Source organism: Falco rusticolus, chromosome 10 (assembly GCF_015220075.1).
Source record: "Falco rusticolus isolate bFalRus1 chromosome 10, bFalRus1.pri, whole genome shotgun sequence".
In the NCBI taxonomy this organism is placed as follows: Eukaryota; Metazoa; Chordata; class Aves; order Falconiformes; family Falconidae; genus Falco; species Falco rusticolus.
This window is the reverse complement of record NC_051196.1, coordinates 12,993,849-13,012,623: the sequence shown is the minus strand read 5'-3', so window position 1 is coordinate 13,012,623 and position 18,775 is coordinate 12,993,849. Positions and strand designations below refer to the sequence as shown.

General features: G+C 40.5%; 1 protein-coding gene across 2 annotated transcripts in view; it reads right to left on the bottom strand.

The window, feature by feature from the left end:
- Window positions 1–18,775, bottom strand: part of MPPED2 (metallophosphoesterase domain containing 2) — a 107,573-nt gene that overhangs the window by 37,463 nt on the left and 51,335 nt on the right. For both annotated transcript variants that reach the window (XM_037403323.1, XM_037403324.1), the window contains exon 4: window positions 10,206–10,431. In XM_037403323.1, the coding sequence (XP_037259220.1) occupies window positions 10,206–10,431 (226 nt within the window). The remainder of the gene's footprint in view (window positions 1–10,205; window positions 10,432–18,775) is intronic.

Below are 18,775 nucleotides of genomic sequence, written 5' to 3'. Positions count from 1 at the left end.
AGGCATCACTTAAATTTCTGTTGATACCAGATGATTATAAAATTTTCAGGAATTATACTTACCTTTCAGTTACGCATAGACCAGCGAATACAGTACTGGAATATAACAAACAACTGTTACTAAAAACACTGCTGCCACTACAATATGTTAGCAGATGCTAAGACCCAGCAGAGATCCTACACAGCCCACCTGACCCTGCAAGGAGGTGTGCTGCTCCTGCTGCGCCAGCCTGGCCAGCGGATTTTGCTGGCCCTGAGCAAGATTCCACCGCATGTGGGAAAGGTGTTCAGCCAGAGAAGAGTCCTACAAATAAATACCTTTGAACCAAAATGCAAGGTAACAGACCTTTTTTCATCACTTGGAATTTGCTAACGTTCAACAACAATTAGAAGCTATGCATGAACTATGTGCGGTGTCTACACAAATACCATATAGAAAATGATGAAACTTTTTCACCTCTACTTCTCTGCTTTTGAAAGTGTTCAGTATGACTGGCTATAACAAAACATGGTGAAGATAATCGCAACACAAAAAGCTGTGTCTGTGCCTGCTTCAGAGTTGAAGAACAACTGCAGGTACCACCCTTTGCCAGTGCTTCATTAAGCATGTGCAATCTGCTGTCCAAAATCCTGAACAAACTAAAAAAATCCTTCTAACTTCAAGAAGGATGGATTTCATCCATGATGTGACAACAGAGTATCTCTATCTACAGACAGATTAAACAGTATTTTCAGAGTGATTTATACTTGACTTCTTTACATATTTGCTAAGCTCTTCCAAAAGCTCTACCTCTTCCAATGCTCTACATGCAAGAACATAAGCAACGCATTCCTGAATCTTATAAATCTAGGAATTTATAAAAAAGGATCTTCAAGTTAGGCAGTGGAAGACATTCTTCCTTAAAATGGTACTTTCCAGGTTTCTTAACAAATGCAAAACCTGTGTTCTATTCACAAACAAAGAGGGAGACAAACTTACTAAGAACTGAAAAAACAAATCCAGGTAGGTACCCATAACCCTGGAGACTACAGTGTATTGGGGCATCCCATATTAAAAATGGGAACACTTTAGGATTACAGCTTTCAGAGCACTCAGTTTGCCTTTCTCCTCCATTTCACTGTGGTGCAGGACATGGAAGTGGCCCAAGCAGCCCAGATGGAACACCAAGAGAGGTGTTAAAGAGAACACCTTTCTTGCGGTTTCTTTTTATTACATTCCCAGTTTTGGAAACAAGATGCATTAAAATCTGTGCCAGGAAAAGGAGACTGAAAGATTCATCCTTCTTACATAAAGCTTTCTTATATGAAGTTTGAGGCGATACACAATCTGTAAGTATATTGCCAGGGTACGAACCCAGAAACCTTACTCACGAGAGCAATACAGTTAGCAGCTGCAAATATCAGCTTTTGTCTGTAAGATACACCGATTCACATAGGTACAGAAATCAACCGGCTCTTTGAAGAACCAGACCACACAACTCTCGTGTTTGTCCTACCCAACCAGCAAACACTGCTGAAGCATAAAAAGTGAGAGCTCTCCAGAAGCAGAGGACAGACATGTTGGCAGATCTGCAGGTACAATACTCAAGTACTTACAACATTATTTAATGCAAAATAAATAAAACACACTTCTCAGATGGCTGCAAATCATCATGAGCTCATTTTCTAGGAAGCATCATTTCCTCTGTCAAAGTAGCCACAGGCACAGGGTTTCCAAGCATGACATGCATGTCAGTATGTAAGGCAAACCGCTAAGCACATATATTGAAGGATACTGTGTTTAGCGTTTATCTAAAACACTAAAGAAGAGGAACACAGAATGGAGTTACTAGGTGGCAAACCTCATTACTTTCTCCCAGGTACACTGCATGCACGCCATAAAACGATGTGCTTGTCTGTGCAAAAGTAACTGAGGAGATAGCAAGGCATCGCAGCTTGTGAGGCCAGCTGTACTTACTCAAGGGTGTATGCAACTCAGCCACGTCTATGGAGGCACAATGATAAGCTGTTGACCTCTTCCTGCTTGTAAACCACTGCTTAAGCTTTCTCCCTGTGTACACATACACAAACATAGCTCTCAGCCATATTAAGATTCTGAAATTTAACTAGCAGAGTCAGAAATGTCAGCAACTCTCATACTTTAGATGCATACAAACCATAATACAGACTAGCACCTCAACATTTTAGAGGTGGTTATAAATACTCAGCGGTCTCATTGATTTTGAACTGAATCCGTGAGTGTTGACCACTTCTGAAATAAGGTGCCAGATCTATTCTGCTGAACGGATTCTCATGAAAACCTGATGAATGTAGCTGTCACTCTTGACCTTTATGTCTATGCTCAGATTCACGATCAGTGTTCTCTTATTTGAAGTGCTTGTGCAATTTTTGCTTTATTTCATAGCCTCTGTGACTTTAAGCTTTTTATACATGTCAGGGTAAAGTCAGCATTCTGATCAATAAGTATTAGATAAATATGACCGAAATCATCTTGAAGAAAAGTCATCAGGAATCTTATCCTTGACTGGGAGCTTACAAAATCTAGTCACTTGCTACTTGACTTCTGTATTAAAACCAAACACAGTTTTTCAAACACAAATTCTCTTCCATTTCTAGTGCATTTTATCACCATCACATCATGTGAGGTTTACCACCAGTTCTACCTGAAACAATGTAAATCCTTCCAAAATTGTTTCCTGTTTGCCCTGAATAGATGAACTATGAAGCAAACCACCCGTAGACTACACCTATTCCACACACCTGACAATACACAGGACAAGACCTACCTTCTCCCCCATCGTCCCTCTCCCCAACCCCAATCTCATTCATTTCACCACATCTTATAAATACACTTGAAAGTAATCCCTATTTTTCCAATTACAACTTAACTCAGCAAAGCTACTAATACGTGTATCTGCACATAACTGATAATTATATATTTAATTAAAGCTTATTACAAACCTCCCATGTCAGTGAACCTACCCATGTCCCAAACTTGGCACATTTAGGTACCCTGTTGAAGCATGGAGGGGGTTGCTACATTTCTCCAGTGTGGGCTGACACCTGCACTGTGAAGTCTCCTGTAGTCTTCATGACTACTTCATGTAGCCCATGTAGTAGCGCCTTCTCATCCAGGGTCACAACTCCTGACTTAGAAATGATTCATGCATCCAGTGCAGCAGCACTGCCGATAACAGCCCACAAAATGCACTGATGTGTTGTTTGGATCAAAATACCGTGCTGGAAACACACATGTGTTCGTGCATGTTGGGCTGGATGGGCTTCGCCCTTCCAGTGATACAGCCCTCATGTAGTCTGCCAACCCCAACTGCAAAGCCTTGGTGTCCCGCTTAGCTCCTCGCTGGAATTCTAGTTTCTCTGGCTCACCAGCCCCTCTGGGACCCTGAAGGTCCTCCTGCTCTGTGGTCCAGCAGCCAGACCCTGGCTTGCACTTGCCCACACACCCTCCAACAGCCTCTTTGTCTGTCACTCAAAGCATCCAGCGGCTCCCTAATTCTTCTTGCTTAGGGTATAGGGGCAATTAAGGAGGAAAGCAAGTAATGGGGCTTGAGGAGCACCACCCAGTGCAAAATCTGCTCTGATGCCAGCTTATCAAAGCTCAGGCCCCTCTCTTATCTCTCCATTCTCCTACTGTGAAGGTGGTTGTCTTCAAGCAAAGTAATTTTTCGGTCAACCTTAAGAGCATGGTATTTTCAGTTTTGTCTTTCTTCCCTTCTGCACCAGACTACCACAAAGAGGCATGGTGCACATACAGGTAGGAGAAAATGGAAAAGCAGGAGTCCTGAAGCGCAGAAGCCACATGGAAGAATTTATTCAAGCAGGCATCAACACACAGCACTGAGTGCAATCCCCATAAGGAACTGCTTATCTCCACATTTGGCTTAACTCTCACCTTCCCTCCTCTTTCCCCAGATCCTATTCTTTCAGGGGGTTCAGACCTCCTCCCAAGGTGAAGTCTGTAGCAACCAAGTTGGAAATGTCAGGAGTTTTATAGTATCCTAGTTAATCCCTATTCTTCCTAGCTCCTCGCTGGGTGCAAATGCTTTCAGCCTGCTCAGCATACACAAATGCCATGTTGACCACTGTGTTATCCCAGTGTTCAGCAGAAGGAAAGAAAACTTCTTATTCCCAGGCAGCTGGCAAGGGAAAAAAAAACACAAAACCAAAGCAAAACAGAAGCACAACCTGTGGGTTTTGTATGCACAACTTGTGTATCAAAATTACCTCGTTGGGCAAACTACACTTCAACCCACAAACAGGAGACCACCATAAATAATTAGCCCCTCAACAGCACAGCTCACGCTCATGCCGGCTCTTTGCTTTTTTGCACAGCACCTGCTGAACTCCAGGAAAACGGAGCAGGAATTTGAGATATGGAGCAGATTCCCACAATCATCTGCTTGGTACTGCTCTGCAGGAACTCAAACCCCCGTTTCCACACTAGGAAAGATTCAAAAGAGTTAGGAGAGCTATCATTTTGTGTCTGTTTTAACTGGCTAGACTTCCACCCACAAACAGGCACAGTTTGTGCGTTACGCTAGTAATGAATACTCTAAAATTCTTATTCCTGCTGAAGTCAAGCCTGAAGAAAAGGTTAAGACTTCATGATCTGCCCTAGTGCCAGGATGCAGAGCTTTCCAAAGAATCAGCTAGGACAGGTCAGCATCACAGTATTAAAAATGACTTATGAGATAATATATTTAAAATTATAAACATTCCACTATAAGAAAAAAAGGAATGGAAAAAGGAAAGAAAACAAAGAAAGCAAGCTTTTAGAAGTAAACAGGACATTTTTTTTTACTTAGAAGTGACTCTGATATCAAGGAGACTGAAGAAAAATCCCAACAAGACATTCCTAACAAGGCAAAAAATGTAAGCAAACCGCTGCAATTCTAGACCGGGGGAATACATTCCTGGATCCTAAAATGAGAGACCTGAAGGACAAATGCCAAGAAAAATGAAACAGGAGCCTGCACCTTTAAACACAACCACGCTACGGTGGCGGTGTGTTTGTTTAACACACAGACAGAAGACTTCAGTCTTTGCCAATATTTTTCTCAGTTGCTGACTTCCACTGCATAAACACCAGAATTTCTCAAAAACTGGTACAACACCAACAGTCTTGTCCAGTCTCCCCTGGGGTTTCCTCTCTACTAAATAGCAATGAAGAACTTTATTGCTGAGTCGTTCAGTTTCTATTCCTCCCTTTTTTAGGCACAAGCTAATTGCCCACTAAGACTATGAAAATAAAAGAAATGAGATCCATTCGAACCCATCAGTATATCTGAATCCCATCATGTGAGTTGCCAATTGGTTTTCCAGTCCTCACGCTCAATATCTGCTGTTAATTTGCTTGCTATTTCAAGAACTTGAAGACTGTCAGCAAAATCCATGATGCATTACAAAACTTATAATTGAAAAGAAAAAAACCAGCATCTGACGCTTTTCTGACAGGATAAACACAAAGTCTGAAAACATTGATCAAAACAAGGGAGAGGTACTAACTTAGAGCTACTCATATTAAAATAGATTGCAAATGAAACAGGGGGGAAAAACATTTACAGAAATAATTCCAAACTGAGTCAGAACCATTTGATGAAACCGCCAAAATTTACACGGGGCTAAAAAGAAAAGAAAAGAAAAAAAAATTGCACAAAACGTTATTTTTAAAGGAGATGGTTGAACCTGTCTGTACTTTCTTAAGGCTGCATTATCCATGCCAATTAAAATTTTGCTTCTGAAAAAGAGTTAAGGCACTTCCTCTAGAGTTACTAAAAAAAGCAAATGAAAGCTTTGGCTTCGCAGAGGTGAGCGATAGCGAGCCGTTTGTTCTTGACCTCTGGATCACCGTACAGATCAAATTCTTGGACATAGGAAAAACCCACTAGTATTCATTAAAAGCATCTGGGAGGCCAGCTTTGTGCTTCTGTTCTTGAGACCTGAACAAGCTACAACTTGACAAACGTGCAGGATATTGCTGAACAATGCTGCTGTTCCTGTCAGAAGGGAAGAGCTTTTTTCCCAGCTTCATTCAGGATGAATTGATTATCATCACAATGATGTAAATAGCAGATTTCAATCACTATTTAAATAATCAATTTTAATCTTTTACGTTTGTGCTTTTCCGTTATTTCCATAAAATTGATTCCATTAACCATTCAAACGCATTGCTTTATATTGAATTAGCTTTTCTATTAAACATCTTCGTCCCTCAAAAAAATTCGTCTACCTATAGTTATCTAAACACATATATATGCTGAAAGTCTTGGATCTTTTAATTCTGTTAGATATGGCTGGATCATGTCCATATATTTTAACAGCAAAAAATAATGTAAATTATTGTTTATTTGATTTTATATTTATGGGTTGTGACATTTTTTGTGGATTTTTTTCCAGAGAACAGAATTTAAAATCCATGAATAAGTCTGTTGCCTCATTATTCATGAAATTAACTACCATACATTTCTATGCACACAAGTTTAGCAGAATATTTTTTTCCATTTCAACTACACCCATCTTTCAAACAAACCAAAAAAGCTACCTGTAGAGCTGAAGAGCAGAACAAAAAAACCCAGATAAAAATATTCTCCCTGAACAATTATTTCTGTCAAAATGTGGTTTAAACAAATTCTGGCTCCGGTTAACTGCAATTCTCTGGTGGTTTGAATGCTTTTAAAGCTTCATTAAAAAACAGACACTGCTAGAATATTTGTATTCAAACATCTATAGCATACTACAGTAAACTCAGTCCTTAGCATGGATGAACAATCTCAAATATAATTTTTAAAACCCTCATATTTTACAATAACATTTGAATTTAAATAAAACTTATACATATTCAGCACCTGAAGCTGCAGTAAAAACAGACTGTCTCTCCTTACCCTTCTACAGATACATCAGTATGAGTTATGCTTACATATACGTCACAAAGGGAACTTCAAGATTAAAAAATTCCTGTATCGATTACTGCCTGTGCTTTTTGTCCTGTTCAATAAGTATCCTCAATCTCAAATTTCCAAAGGAGAAAATGTTTCCCTTAGAATCTTTAAGAGTTTTGACTGCACAAAGTATAAACTATCGATCATTATCCCACCAAACAAGCCAGGTTCATAGGATAAAATCAGAAGGAAGAGAAAGGAGGGAAATGTTTTTGTGGATTGTTATCTATAAACCAAATGGAAAGTCTTCAGCCATTTTGCTCCTTCAAGGTACATCAACAAATCTCCTATTTAAGGTGTGAAAATGTCAAGTTACATTTTCCTCCTCTGAAAATGAGCAGAGCTCCAAATGTGATTCATGTCCCACCCTTGCTCTTTTCTCTTTTAGGGGCTGATACTTTTGTTTTCTACTCCCCTCCAGCTAATGCCATTTAATACCCTCAGAACCATCAGGCTAAATTCAAATTTTCTGCTCCTTAGAGGCTGTTGATATGCACCACCGCACATTCCAATTGCAAATACACATGAATGCTCCTGTGTATTGTAAGTTATTTTCTACATACAAATTCTACTAAATTGTAAGTTAGGAGGCACTACTTGAATTCTCTTAGGTCTTTAGAAAGCTTTCAGATGTACCATGAGTAATAACATGTAATGAATATGGACTGATATTTCTTTTCTGTAGTTACACTGAGTTGCAATTTACATTTTCTAAATAGATGACTTATAGCCAGTTTTCCCAGTATCCTGGCAATTACTTCTTAGAAACCCCTGACAGGCTGAAACCTCCAGAATCACAGCTGTTATTCTTGGTTTGATCCCTCTTTTTAAATTAAAACCAGTAGCTTTATCGGCAAATGAGATTTTTTTCCCTCTGGAAATACTTACAAAAATGCACATAAATTGAACATGCCAACTTATCTCATTTTCGGGTTGGAGCATCTTCTGGGTTAATGACCAGTGTTCCACTACTGTGACAGAACTAATTGGAGTAAGGAGGCCATAAATACATACAAAACCCCCACAAATTCCCTTCCTTTGGGGTAATCTGAAGATTTATAGTAACAGAGTGAGATGTGATTGGAGGAGAAGGAGAAAAAATTTAAGAAGTGCTAACGGTCTTGTCTGATCATTCTGTCTCAGTTTCCAGGCACAGAACAGATTTGGAACAGATTTTTCTAGTATCTGATGTGACTTTTCCTTCCTCTCAAAGGCCAACTAAAATGCAGGAAGCTAGCTGAATTTTCACATTTTCCAGGAACAGTCATTATTTAAAAAAAAAAAAAAAAAAGAGCGAAGGGGGGGGGGGGGGGAAGAAAAGGCGACACTGCATCTCTATGCTCCGAACACAAACTAGCTGATCTAAAAAGCTCTACTCAAAATGATAGCTTCATACATATGCCGTTCACTTGTTATGGTTAAAACACCTCAGTTCCTTGATGCAGCATCCCTTAATATTTCAAAACAAACGTCCTAAATCCGTATGTATACCTGCAAAATTAAAGAACTTCTAAATGCAGCTGGAGACAAGAGGGTAACAGATTGCCATTATGGATTCGGGAAGCGAAAAAGGGGTAAAGATCAGTACATTTTGCCAGTACATATAAATGCAAATGCAAAGGCATATCACACAGTTCTCCATTTCAGAACACTAAGCTTGCTCTTGCCCAGACTTGGATTCTACGTTCTCCAGATCTCTCCAGCAGCTCCGTAGTAAGCAGAGTTCACGTAAATCTGCCCCAAATAAATTTGAAAAGATGCCTACACTTCATTATCACGGGATGCCTGCAGAATACAAGCCCTCTCAGTCCAAGGCATACATACGAAAGAAGGCGAACACAACCTCAATCTTAGCAGCCAACCTTCCAGCCCACATGACTGCTCGCCTTACAGCAAGTCTCAAATCCACCTCATGCTACCCAAGGCCTTAGGTGCCCTGTCTTCTTTTTGTGCGTTATAAGCTATTACTAAAAAAGTTACTTTGAAATGTCTGTAAGAGGTGACTCCTAAGCTGAATTAAGATCACCTTTCTCAATTAGCTGATGCTGCAGGATTTAGAGTATTTCATTATTTTTTTTTAGCTGAGCAATGTCAGGCTGATTTAAACAACAAGCTAAAGGCTGACTTAAATTAAAAAAAAATTAGTAGCTTAAGTGAAGAATGTGAGATACAGAGCTAGATTACAATTTTGTAGCCAGCACTAATGGACACAACATGACCAAAAGAAGCACTGTCAGAAGTGTCAACGTGTGTGGTGCTGCATGAATCACCAAGGCCTGCAGGCCAAGTGAAAAGTCAATAGAGATGAGATGAAGGGGAAAATTTCTAATATCTGTATAGGTTTGCCCAATTCTTTGGTTCAACCCTTGCCACTCCCCCTTCCTCTCCTACTTTCACCTTTAAAGCAAGCCTGGCACCAAAAATCTAAGTTATAAGATTATAACAAACCCTTCTTACAGGTGGACATAAATTAGCATTTAAGTACGTCAGCTGACGACTAAGAACACCAAGTAGCATAACGATTATCACCATCACTGAAGTTGAGGTTTCTGGTACAGCCTGAAAGGACCATGGCTGTTGTTAGCATGAGAATTTAAAACAAGTGCTGCTCAAGTCTCCACACAGAGAGGTATCAGGTGTCACAAACAACGTGTAGAAAAAACAAGGAAGTCTCTCCTTACTGCAAAACTGGACAGAAATGTTTCCTGCATATGCTTGGCACAGGGGTGGAATGCGATCAAAACTGGCTTGCAATTTCATTATCACAACTTTAAAAGCAAAAAAAGCCTAGAACTGATCAGAAATAATGCTTAAAGCACCTGCTGCCTTGTACCTTGTGCTGTGTGCGTATTAAATGCTACCACACTAATCTATTAGCACAGCAGACACATGTACCCAAGCAGCACACAGTGTACCGAAGCTTCTCTCATACATACCAAGATGACACTGCAGTTAATCCACAAGCACAGAGTGGATATTGAACTTGCAATTTTTTAAGTGCATTCAGCAGGCAGAATAGAAATAATTACAATTCCTTTTGTCTTATTTCCCACACGTGGCTAAAAATAGCCTATTTATACACACACACACAAAAACAAAGTGGCAATTATTTCAAGGTGGTTTACAGTTAAGTTTGATACTGTTCTGCGGGGCAATACAACAAAGCAGCTTCATGCATTTTCAACAGGAATGATTCCTGCTGCAGTTCAAGTAATAAACAGCAAAGAAAGTTTAAATTGAGACTTACCATGGGGCACCGTATATTCGGAATCCTTTAACTGTTACCTCTGAATCTTGTAAGTAAATACTATTTGTCAGGAGTGACTGAACATTGTCAAAGTCCTCTGGTTTCAATTTGGACACAGAGGGAAAGCGGTAGTAATCTTGTTTAACAAGGTCTGCCATGAATTCCTTATCAAATGTCAGTTCATGATTCCCAGCAATCACTATTTTATATTCATATGGTAGGTTTCCTGAAATAACAAAAAAGAGGACTTAATTAGCACATTTTCCTCCCACACCAGCGTTGCCGGCACAATAAGTAGACAGCTAGCAGCAACAGAATGAAATACCCAAGATCTGTGTGCATCTCCATGTTGAGCAGAAGTTATTACTGCTGCTTCTCTTCCACTGAGTGAAATGATGTTGAAATGTAAAGTAACAGGACACAAAGCAATGTCACAACCAAAACTGTGTACTGCAGAGTTAAAGCGCACTGGTAGGCACCAAACGAGCTCCAAAGGTGGCATAAACCACCACTGCTCCCTTGCTTTCAGCTGATGACACACTGGTTTAAATTAGCCTAAGATGTGACACTGAGTCCTACCACTTGGAATCACAGCACCATTCAGGCTGGAAAAGACCTCTAAGATCATCAAGTCCAACCGTTAACCCAGCACTGCCAAGTCCACGACTAAACCATGTCCCCAAGCACCGCATCTACATGTTTTTTGAACACGTCTAGGGATGGTGAGTGATTCCACCACGTCCCTGGGCAGTCCATTCCAATGCTTGAGCATCCTTTCAGCGAGGAAATTTTTTCCTAATATCCAATCTATATCTTCCCTGGTGCAACTCTGCTTAATTGATGGGACTGGGTCAGAGTCAGCAGTCCCGAGTCCCAGCCCACAGGAGGGGGCTGCAGGGAGATGCCACAGGTGGCTGAGTGGGTGGGCAGAGCAGCGACCCTAGGATGCTTCAAGTCTGTTGTGAGGGTACTAGGCACCGGGTACTGAATTAGACAAGTGGCATTTATTTCAGATCTAACCTGCTCTCCAAAGCTTCAGTTCATTTGCAATGGACTTTCACTTTATTCTTACTATTTATATATACATACACACACACACACACACATATATATATATATGTGGTAGTAGCTCATTTCTGTAAGAAGTACAGGTGTAAAAGAAAGCACGAGATTCAGGCAAGTAAGATGTAAGGTAGGAAAAAGGAATTGTGGTTAATTCATTTACTGTGAGGGTCAGAGACAAATAATACAGACTTGATTACCCCATTTGGGGCAACTATTCCCACTGTTTGGAAGGAGGCATGGATCAGGCCCGTGGAGCCAGATTTCTGGAGTTCAGAGACAGATTTTCAAGAACTTAGTACCAACAATCAGTGCCAGATCTTCCAAATAAACACACTGGGTGTTGAGCTCTCTTAAAAATATGTGTCCCATAACACAGTGTCTTCACAGAAGTGAGGTTCTTTTACAAAATCTGTCCCACCGTGACTTGCCAAAAATCACACGTAAGTTTGCATCAAAGCTGACTTCTATTGCCTTCACCATAAGCCTGATTTCCTACTCTTATACCACATCATTCACTTTGGTATTTATTCCTAATAGTCATTTAGAATAGGTTGGGTTTGTGGGGGGGGTTGGGTTTTTTTTTGTGGGTTTAGTTGTGGGTTTTTTTTCCATAAAGGCAACAGAATGAATGTGGAAATCTATGGGTCCATCTCCCAGTTCTGGTCCTCCTGATATCTTTCCTGAGGAACACAGAATCAGGTGCTATATACTTCTCATGAATAAAGCTCTCCTGAACAGATGTGGCTTGGCTAGTTTAAAACCTCTTTCAGCTTTCAAAACTGTTTGGGTTTGTGGTTTATTTTTTTAAAGTCAGTTTCAAAGTGAAGCTAAAAATATTTACAAAAATAACTTTCCCCTAAATCAGCCTTATGAGGAACCAGTCAAAACCCTCTGCTTCTCAAAATTTACAGCACAGAACAGGAATTACACAAGACACCTATACAAACATCATCTTTGCAAAATCAGTTAATTCTGGATAGAAAACCAAAAAGCCACAAATCTCTTGGAAGAAAAACCAAGCAAGTATCTTCATAGGCACCTCACATCTGAACAAAATGCAGATCATACATATTCATAACTCTGTGGTGCTGCATTAGATTAAAAGCTGCAGAAGATGCAATAAATGCTTCTCTACAGTTTATGCCTCACTCCTTTCCCTCTTCCCTCATCTCTGCTACATGCTGCTCTGCAATTCATTTTTATTTAAAAACTCAATGTGGCAGGTACCTACAATTCCTGCTCTCTGTGACCCCTGGGCACAAGGTAAAATTGCTATTTTCTCCTCTCTCAGGAAATGTAAAAGATACCACCGGCATGAAATTTGACACGCTTGTCATAACTATCAATCCCCCCAAAACAAGCTAGATGTGATAAGATTCTTGGAGAAGTAGGATGGAGAAGTTAAATTCAGGTTTCTGCCAAGTTATCAACATTTGCCAGTTTTAGCAGAGAAAACTTTTCATCTTATTGGATAAGTGTCCTCCCATTTATTTTGATAGACTTGAAAATCAGTGCATTTTGCTGACATTATGTCCAATTAAGTCTAGAATATTTTTGCTTGAAGTCAATGGTTTTTTATCTTGACACCTTGAAAAAGAGGGCTCACTTTGAAGACACACAGGATGTGAAAAGACAAACCCACGGTGGCAGCAGTGATTATTAAAACATAGAAATGTAAAACTTATATATGTTACAGAAGCACCTGACATCAGTAAGGAAAACCAAACAGTATTTACTGCAGTTGGTGACAAGACAGCTGTTGATGTTCTTAGGACTAAGGAGAGGCTGTTTGGTCAGTTAAGAGCCAGGAAGGCACCAGGGAGCCAGGGGGGCTCTGGGAGAGAAGAGCCTCCTCCCTGTGCCACTGGGGAGGCTCAGGATGTGGCCCCACCAGTGAAACTTAAGGACCAAGAAAGACCAGGACGGAGAAATAAGGCAAAAGAGGTATCAGAGAAGAAGCCCCATGTGGACCCAAGTCCACCAGCACCTACCCAGGAGCCCCAGCTGAGCGGCACCACGCACCCAGAACCTGCCAGCTGGTGCGCGGGCAGGGATGCTGTGGATGCACAGCTGCAGACCCGCGCCCCCCCGCCCAGCGACCACACGAGATGTGCTTCACTCTATTTCTGCACATACTTTTAACATTTACCACAGAATGAGTGCCAAGGTCTGACCTGGCTCCCCACCTAGCTCCCCGACCTCACAACCTCACATTTTGCTCTCATCTCCTTGGAGTTGGCGATGAGCAACACCACTCATCAAAATGCAAACGCATCAAAAGCCAGGCACAAGCAAAGGGGAGCAGCAGGAGGAAGTCTCATCCATTTCTTTCCTCTTCCCCCAGGAAAGACTATATAGCACTAATCACAGTAATAAATTACCTGCAATCAGATTAGCTATTTATTCATCGCATTCAGTTTTTCCCTTCCTGAAAGGCCCTGTGGCAGCACAAAACCTTCATTCTCTCTGAATTTTTTCTTCTTTCTGAATTCTTTCTGAAATACTTTGGCGTGTTTTCTTTCGGCAGTCCTGCCCTTTGTCTATAATCTGCTGACCTTCTGTGTTTAATATGGAAGGATAAACAGCCACACACAAAACTATCCTACTCCACAGTATTTTAGTTTCATCTTGACCAGATTATCTCTGCCTATCTATGTCCGCGCTGTCTGTACAGAGAGACGCTGCAGCACAATACACAGGTTGAAAGGCATTTCCTCATTTTCCTTCACTAAATTTTTATTAGCTACATTTGGTCTTTATTAGCCTAATTTCCTAACTACTAAATTTTCCATCGTGCATCAGTAATATTATTCATTCTAATTTATACTGTGAGTCTGGAAAACAGAAGAATCTCTTCCCAAGCAGGAAAAGAGTTTGATCTGTTTGTTGGGACGAACACTTCAGAAATCCCAATTGTCAACTCCCAAGGCAATAACTGAGTTTATATTAAAAATACTTAACTGTTTAACAGGCGAGATCAATATGCTAAGATTAAAGCTACTAAAAAATATGAGGGCACCAAGCCTGTTAGGTAGAGTCACTTATACTGAAGTATTTTAAATACTGTGAATTTATGTGTATATACACACACAGGGTGCATGTGTGTGTGCACACATACCTTCAAAATATATTTATTTTGGCTAAGATGTTTTTCAACACACGCCCTCAACAGTAGAAGCAAGGGCACAATGTAATAATTGATCATGAAAATATTGCAATTAGACAATTTGTTCTCCTCTGGAAGACAAAAGGTCAGTGTAACTCTTACTCAAATAAAAGCAAAGATAGCTAACTGTGAGTACCTCGTAAAAATCTAATTTTTTACAGCAAATACATTAATCTGGGAGTCTCAGAAGGTTTCTGTGAATTCTCATTTTAACAAGTCAACCCTCAAGCTACAGTCCCACCCACATTCGTCTCCCAAGCGTTCATCCTCACTCCTGTGCCACCACACCTCTGCTACCACAAGGATTCAGTGGCTGCAGAGCACAGTGGATCAGGAAACTGATCCAGCTGAAAACTGATGTAGCAAAAAAAGAATGCAGCCCCGTGAACACTGGTAAGGCAGGACTTTTGCTGGCTGCAACCCCATACATCACTTTACAGTGTTAGCAGACCAACAGACTGACTTTAAATACACCTATTACACGGGACAAGGGGGAAGCTGGGGAGACAGCAGGGGATGGAGGGCATTGGGGTTTTTTAAGCTATGTAATCAGGTGTTCCACTGGTTTTTTTTTAAGTTCACCTCAAGTAGGTGATCCTAGGAGTCCATAATCTATTGAACAACTGTTCCATTTTAATGCCATGCTTCGTATGAGTACAATTCAGTCACACAACCCAAGTTCTGTAGAGCTGCCAGACTTGAAAAGGAGTCTGACTGGCAATGAATGTTAACTGCCGAGTCCCTACAAAAATAGAAAATTACACAGGGTTTTTTTTGACTGCTCTTACCTACAAAACCCACAGGGAAGTAGGGAAATAAGCAATAATGTGATACTAGTTGACTATAAAGTGGTAGAAACCTGTATTTACACACCAATGCTATGCAAGTGCTTTTGATGTGAAGCTCTGAATATGCATATGCATGCATTAACTATTCAAACCACACAACACTTCCATGAAATGCGAAGTTTTTTCATGCCCATTTCATAGCCCCACAGACCCTTTGGCCATATGTTGAGAAACGGGCTGAGAAATCTTGAAGTACAAATCTTAGTCCCTTAAAAAAGAGAGAAATATGTACAAATGAATCGTCTTGAATTTACGGTATATCACACACGCTTCAGAAGTGCAAAACTGGTCACGGAGCATTCACCCATAACCAACCACATACGCATCCAGAGATAAACTCTGAAGGAGCAGATTTTGTGTCTTTCCCATGGGCTTTCCATGCCCCCAGCAGCACAGGTTGCTATCAGATGTCTGACCACAGCTGCCCACCTGCCCACGGGCAGCAGGCAAGGGCAACCAGCACAACCTGCAACTGGTTCGCAGCGCTCTAACTCTTCACACAGGTTTCTCACGGAAAGCCCGCTGCATCTCAGGGCCACGGTTTCTCTCTTTTTCCAGCATTTACAGCTTAACACACACAGACCCCCTTCAGCTTTTTAAAACAAAGAACATCTCAAAGGCGCTCATTTCTTCTTTGGCAGAAACAAATGAGTCAGTACAACATAAGTACAGTTGCACAGGCTCCAGCTTTCCAATGATAAGCTGGACTTCTCTCATCAACAATCAACTTCAGGCACCAAGATTCAAAACTGGGTAGGAAAAACAGTTTTCTAGAATGAGACTGACCAACTGACTGTGAAACTATTCCTACTGTTTTAAACAAACAGCCTTTACAAGAAGTGCCCAACCAAATAGCTGAAACTGATGTCAGCCAACACACTGGCTGAAAATGTGACTCATTAATTTCTATGTATTTTACCCCTCTGCATCTGTAGAAATCTACAGAATGAAATAATCAAAAACAAAAAAGCAGGCAAATAAAAGACAGAACATGCACAAAACCAAAACATGCTTCTCAAGAAGTACAAAGAACTGAAATACAAGATCTCTCAAAATCTTCTTGATGAAAACTATACAACCAGCTTTTTAAACTATCATCAGTTCAGATGCCTTTTTTTTTTTTCCCCCCTCCCTCTGCAAAAGAATAAAGAAGATTTTGGAAAGGAAAAAATAAAGGCAAAACACACATGGGCAACAGCAAGACGAGCAGATGAATGGAAGTTTAACTGTTTTGCCTTTATGCAAAGAAAACATCAGACCACAGCACAGGGAGAAGCAAAGGCTGAGATCCTTGAATTCCTGTGATAAATCTAATGCTTGTACATTAAAGCTCCCCTTTGTTGAAAACGCTGTTAGACACAACAAAACAGAAATGTTAGGTAAGTGCAAGCTCTGCCTCTGACCTTTCACTCTGTAACCGTCAGGCTTCATTAATTTTCACAAGGCCTGACAGCTCTAGCGTTAATACTCACACTTGAGGATCGAGCCACACAGCAGGTTCAGACTGCTACCTTCTCCTCTGAAACTCATGCATTACGATTTCTTCCATGCTGGCAATGGAAAACCAAGTCTAAGAAACATTAAACACAAAAAACTACGTTACAATAATGCCAAGGTCGAGCCATAAACCCATGAAAGCAAGGAAGTACCGAGTGACTCTTGCCTCAGTACCTATAACTCAGCAATGCAGCACCAAGGTACTGCAGCAAACACAGTCCCAGTGACCGCAGATACGGTGCCGCGGGACCTGTACGGGCATTCAGGAGAAGTCTGACACTGCAGAGTCAGTGGTACCTAATACCAAGCGCTTCCACTCCTTCTCTCTCCCATAGGTAAACAGCAAATTTTGTACAACGTCACCAAGAGCAGCAGGAACCCCGCACTGCAGGACCGCGTCAGCGAGGGGTCTGATCACGTGATGCTCTGACATCTGTAACAATTCCTTGCTTTTATGTATTTATGTCTCAACCATAACATTATTCTAATGTAACTGTTTGTGATTAATATCCTTCTCCTCCCTGTTAGAAGGAAAAACGTGGCACAACAACAATCTTTTGTTTCACTTCAGTGTTCCACACCTTCCTTAGTGTTACCCTGAACATAACTTGTGTTGGGTTTTGATCTCAAGAGTTGTTTTGAATTTCACTGGGCTACTGTTATTAAAACATTCTTTGAAACATGGAAAGTTTTATCAATCAATACATGGCATTTGTTTTGAAACAGACCGAATCTGAAGTTTTTGTTTAGCCTAACCTCAAAAACAAAAATCCTCCACATTTTGCCGCTCACAGCACTTGCCAAAGTGAGGTGTAAAAAGTCCCCCAAATTGACTTTAAAATTATGAAATCTGACACAGAAGCAGCACAGATTGCTTCCTAGTTCCTGGAAAAGCAGGCTTGTAATTATGTAACCTAAAAAATGGAGCTTTCAAGAGGAAAAAAAAAAAAGAAAAAAAAAACCACCTAACTTAACATCAAAAAAGCTGACCACTATGAAGTTTCCCTTTAAATTTAGCAAATTCTGAAAACAACACCCTCCCTGGAAATGGCAATAGCCTTCCTCTTCCCTTTCACTTTTAAAAATGCTTCTTGCACAAATGGTAGTTCCTGCTACTCCTCGCTTTCCCACAGCAAAGCAATACATAAAGCACTACCACGGCTGCACTGGTGCTATGGGCGCACATCCAAAGAGATCCTGTAAGTGAAACGGCACTCACCCGGGCAAATCTGCAAGGTTTTCAGGCAAGAACATCTTTTGCCTGGCAGAGCTGAATGAAGGGTGTTCCCCTAAACAGAATTACCCCATGTTTACACTTATTATAATGAGATTTGCACCTAACCCCCTGTAGTTTAAGGACTATAGTGCACGTATACTCCCCTGGAGAAATACGTTATACCTTGTCCAACAGGATTTTACATTTTCTCTTGCAATCAAGATCTTAATGTAGCAGGGCTGACAAGTTTTAAACCAGTTTCAGCTCGGTGTGGTTTTGAATGGCTCAGATCTTGAACTCTGAATACCAAGGCTGAGAACAGGTACATAAAACTCTGCCTTCACAGTGCCAGTGGGGCTAAGCAAAAATGTTCTCCTTGAACTTGATTAAGACTAAATTGAAAAGAACAGTTTTGGTTACTATTACATTAGGCTAAAATACAGAAATGAACCTAATACTATCCAAATCTAATAAGAAAAAGCCATCTCTATTTCAAAATTTTCAAAGCTTTCTCTATAAATGCATCACAGATCAATTTACATGGTACTTTTGCCAATAAGCAAAACGAGATCACAGGTTCCAATTGGCTTAACTCATATTGGAAAGTGCAAAAGCAAATGCTAGAAAATGCAATTACTGCAAACAAACTCCATTTTCTCCACTCAGGAGGGAATTTCAGGGAACATTTTATTGCCCTCAAATAATATTTCTAAAGGCATCAATACACAATTCTATTTTCTTTTCGGAGTCCCCCCACACTATATAACCTAATCCTCTA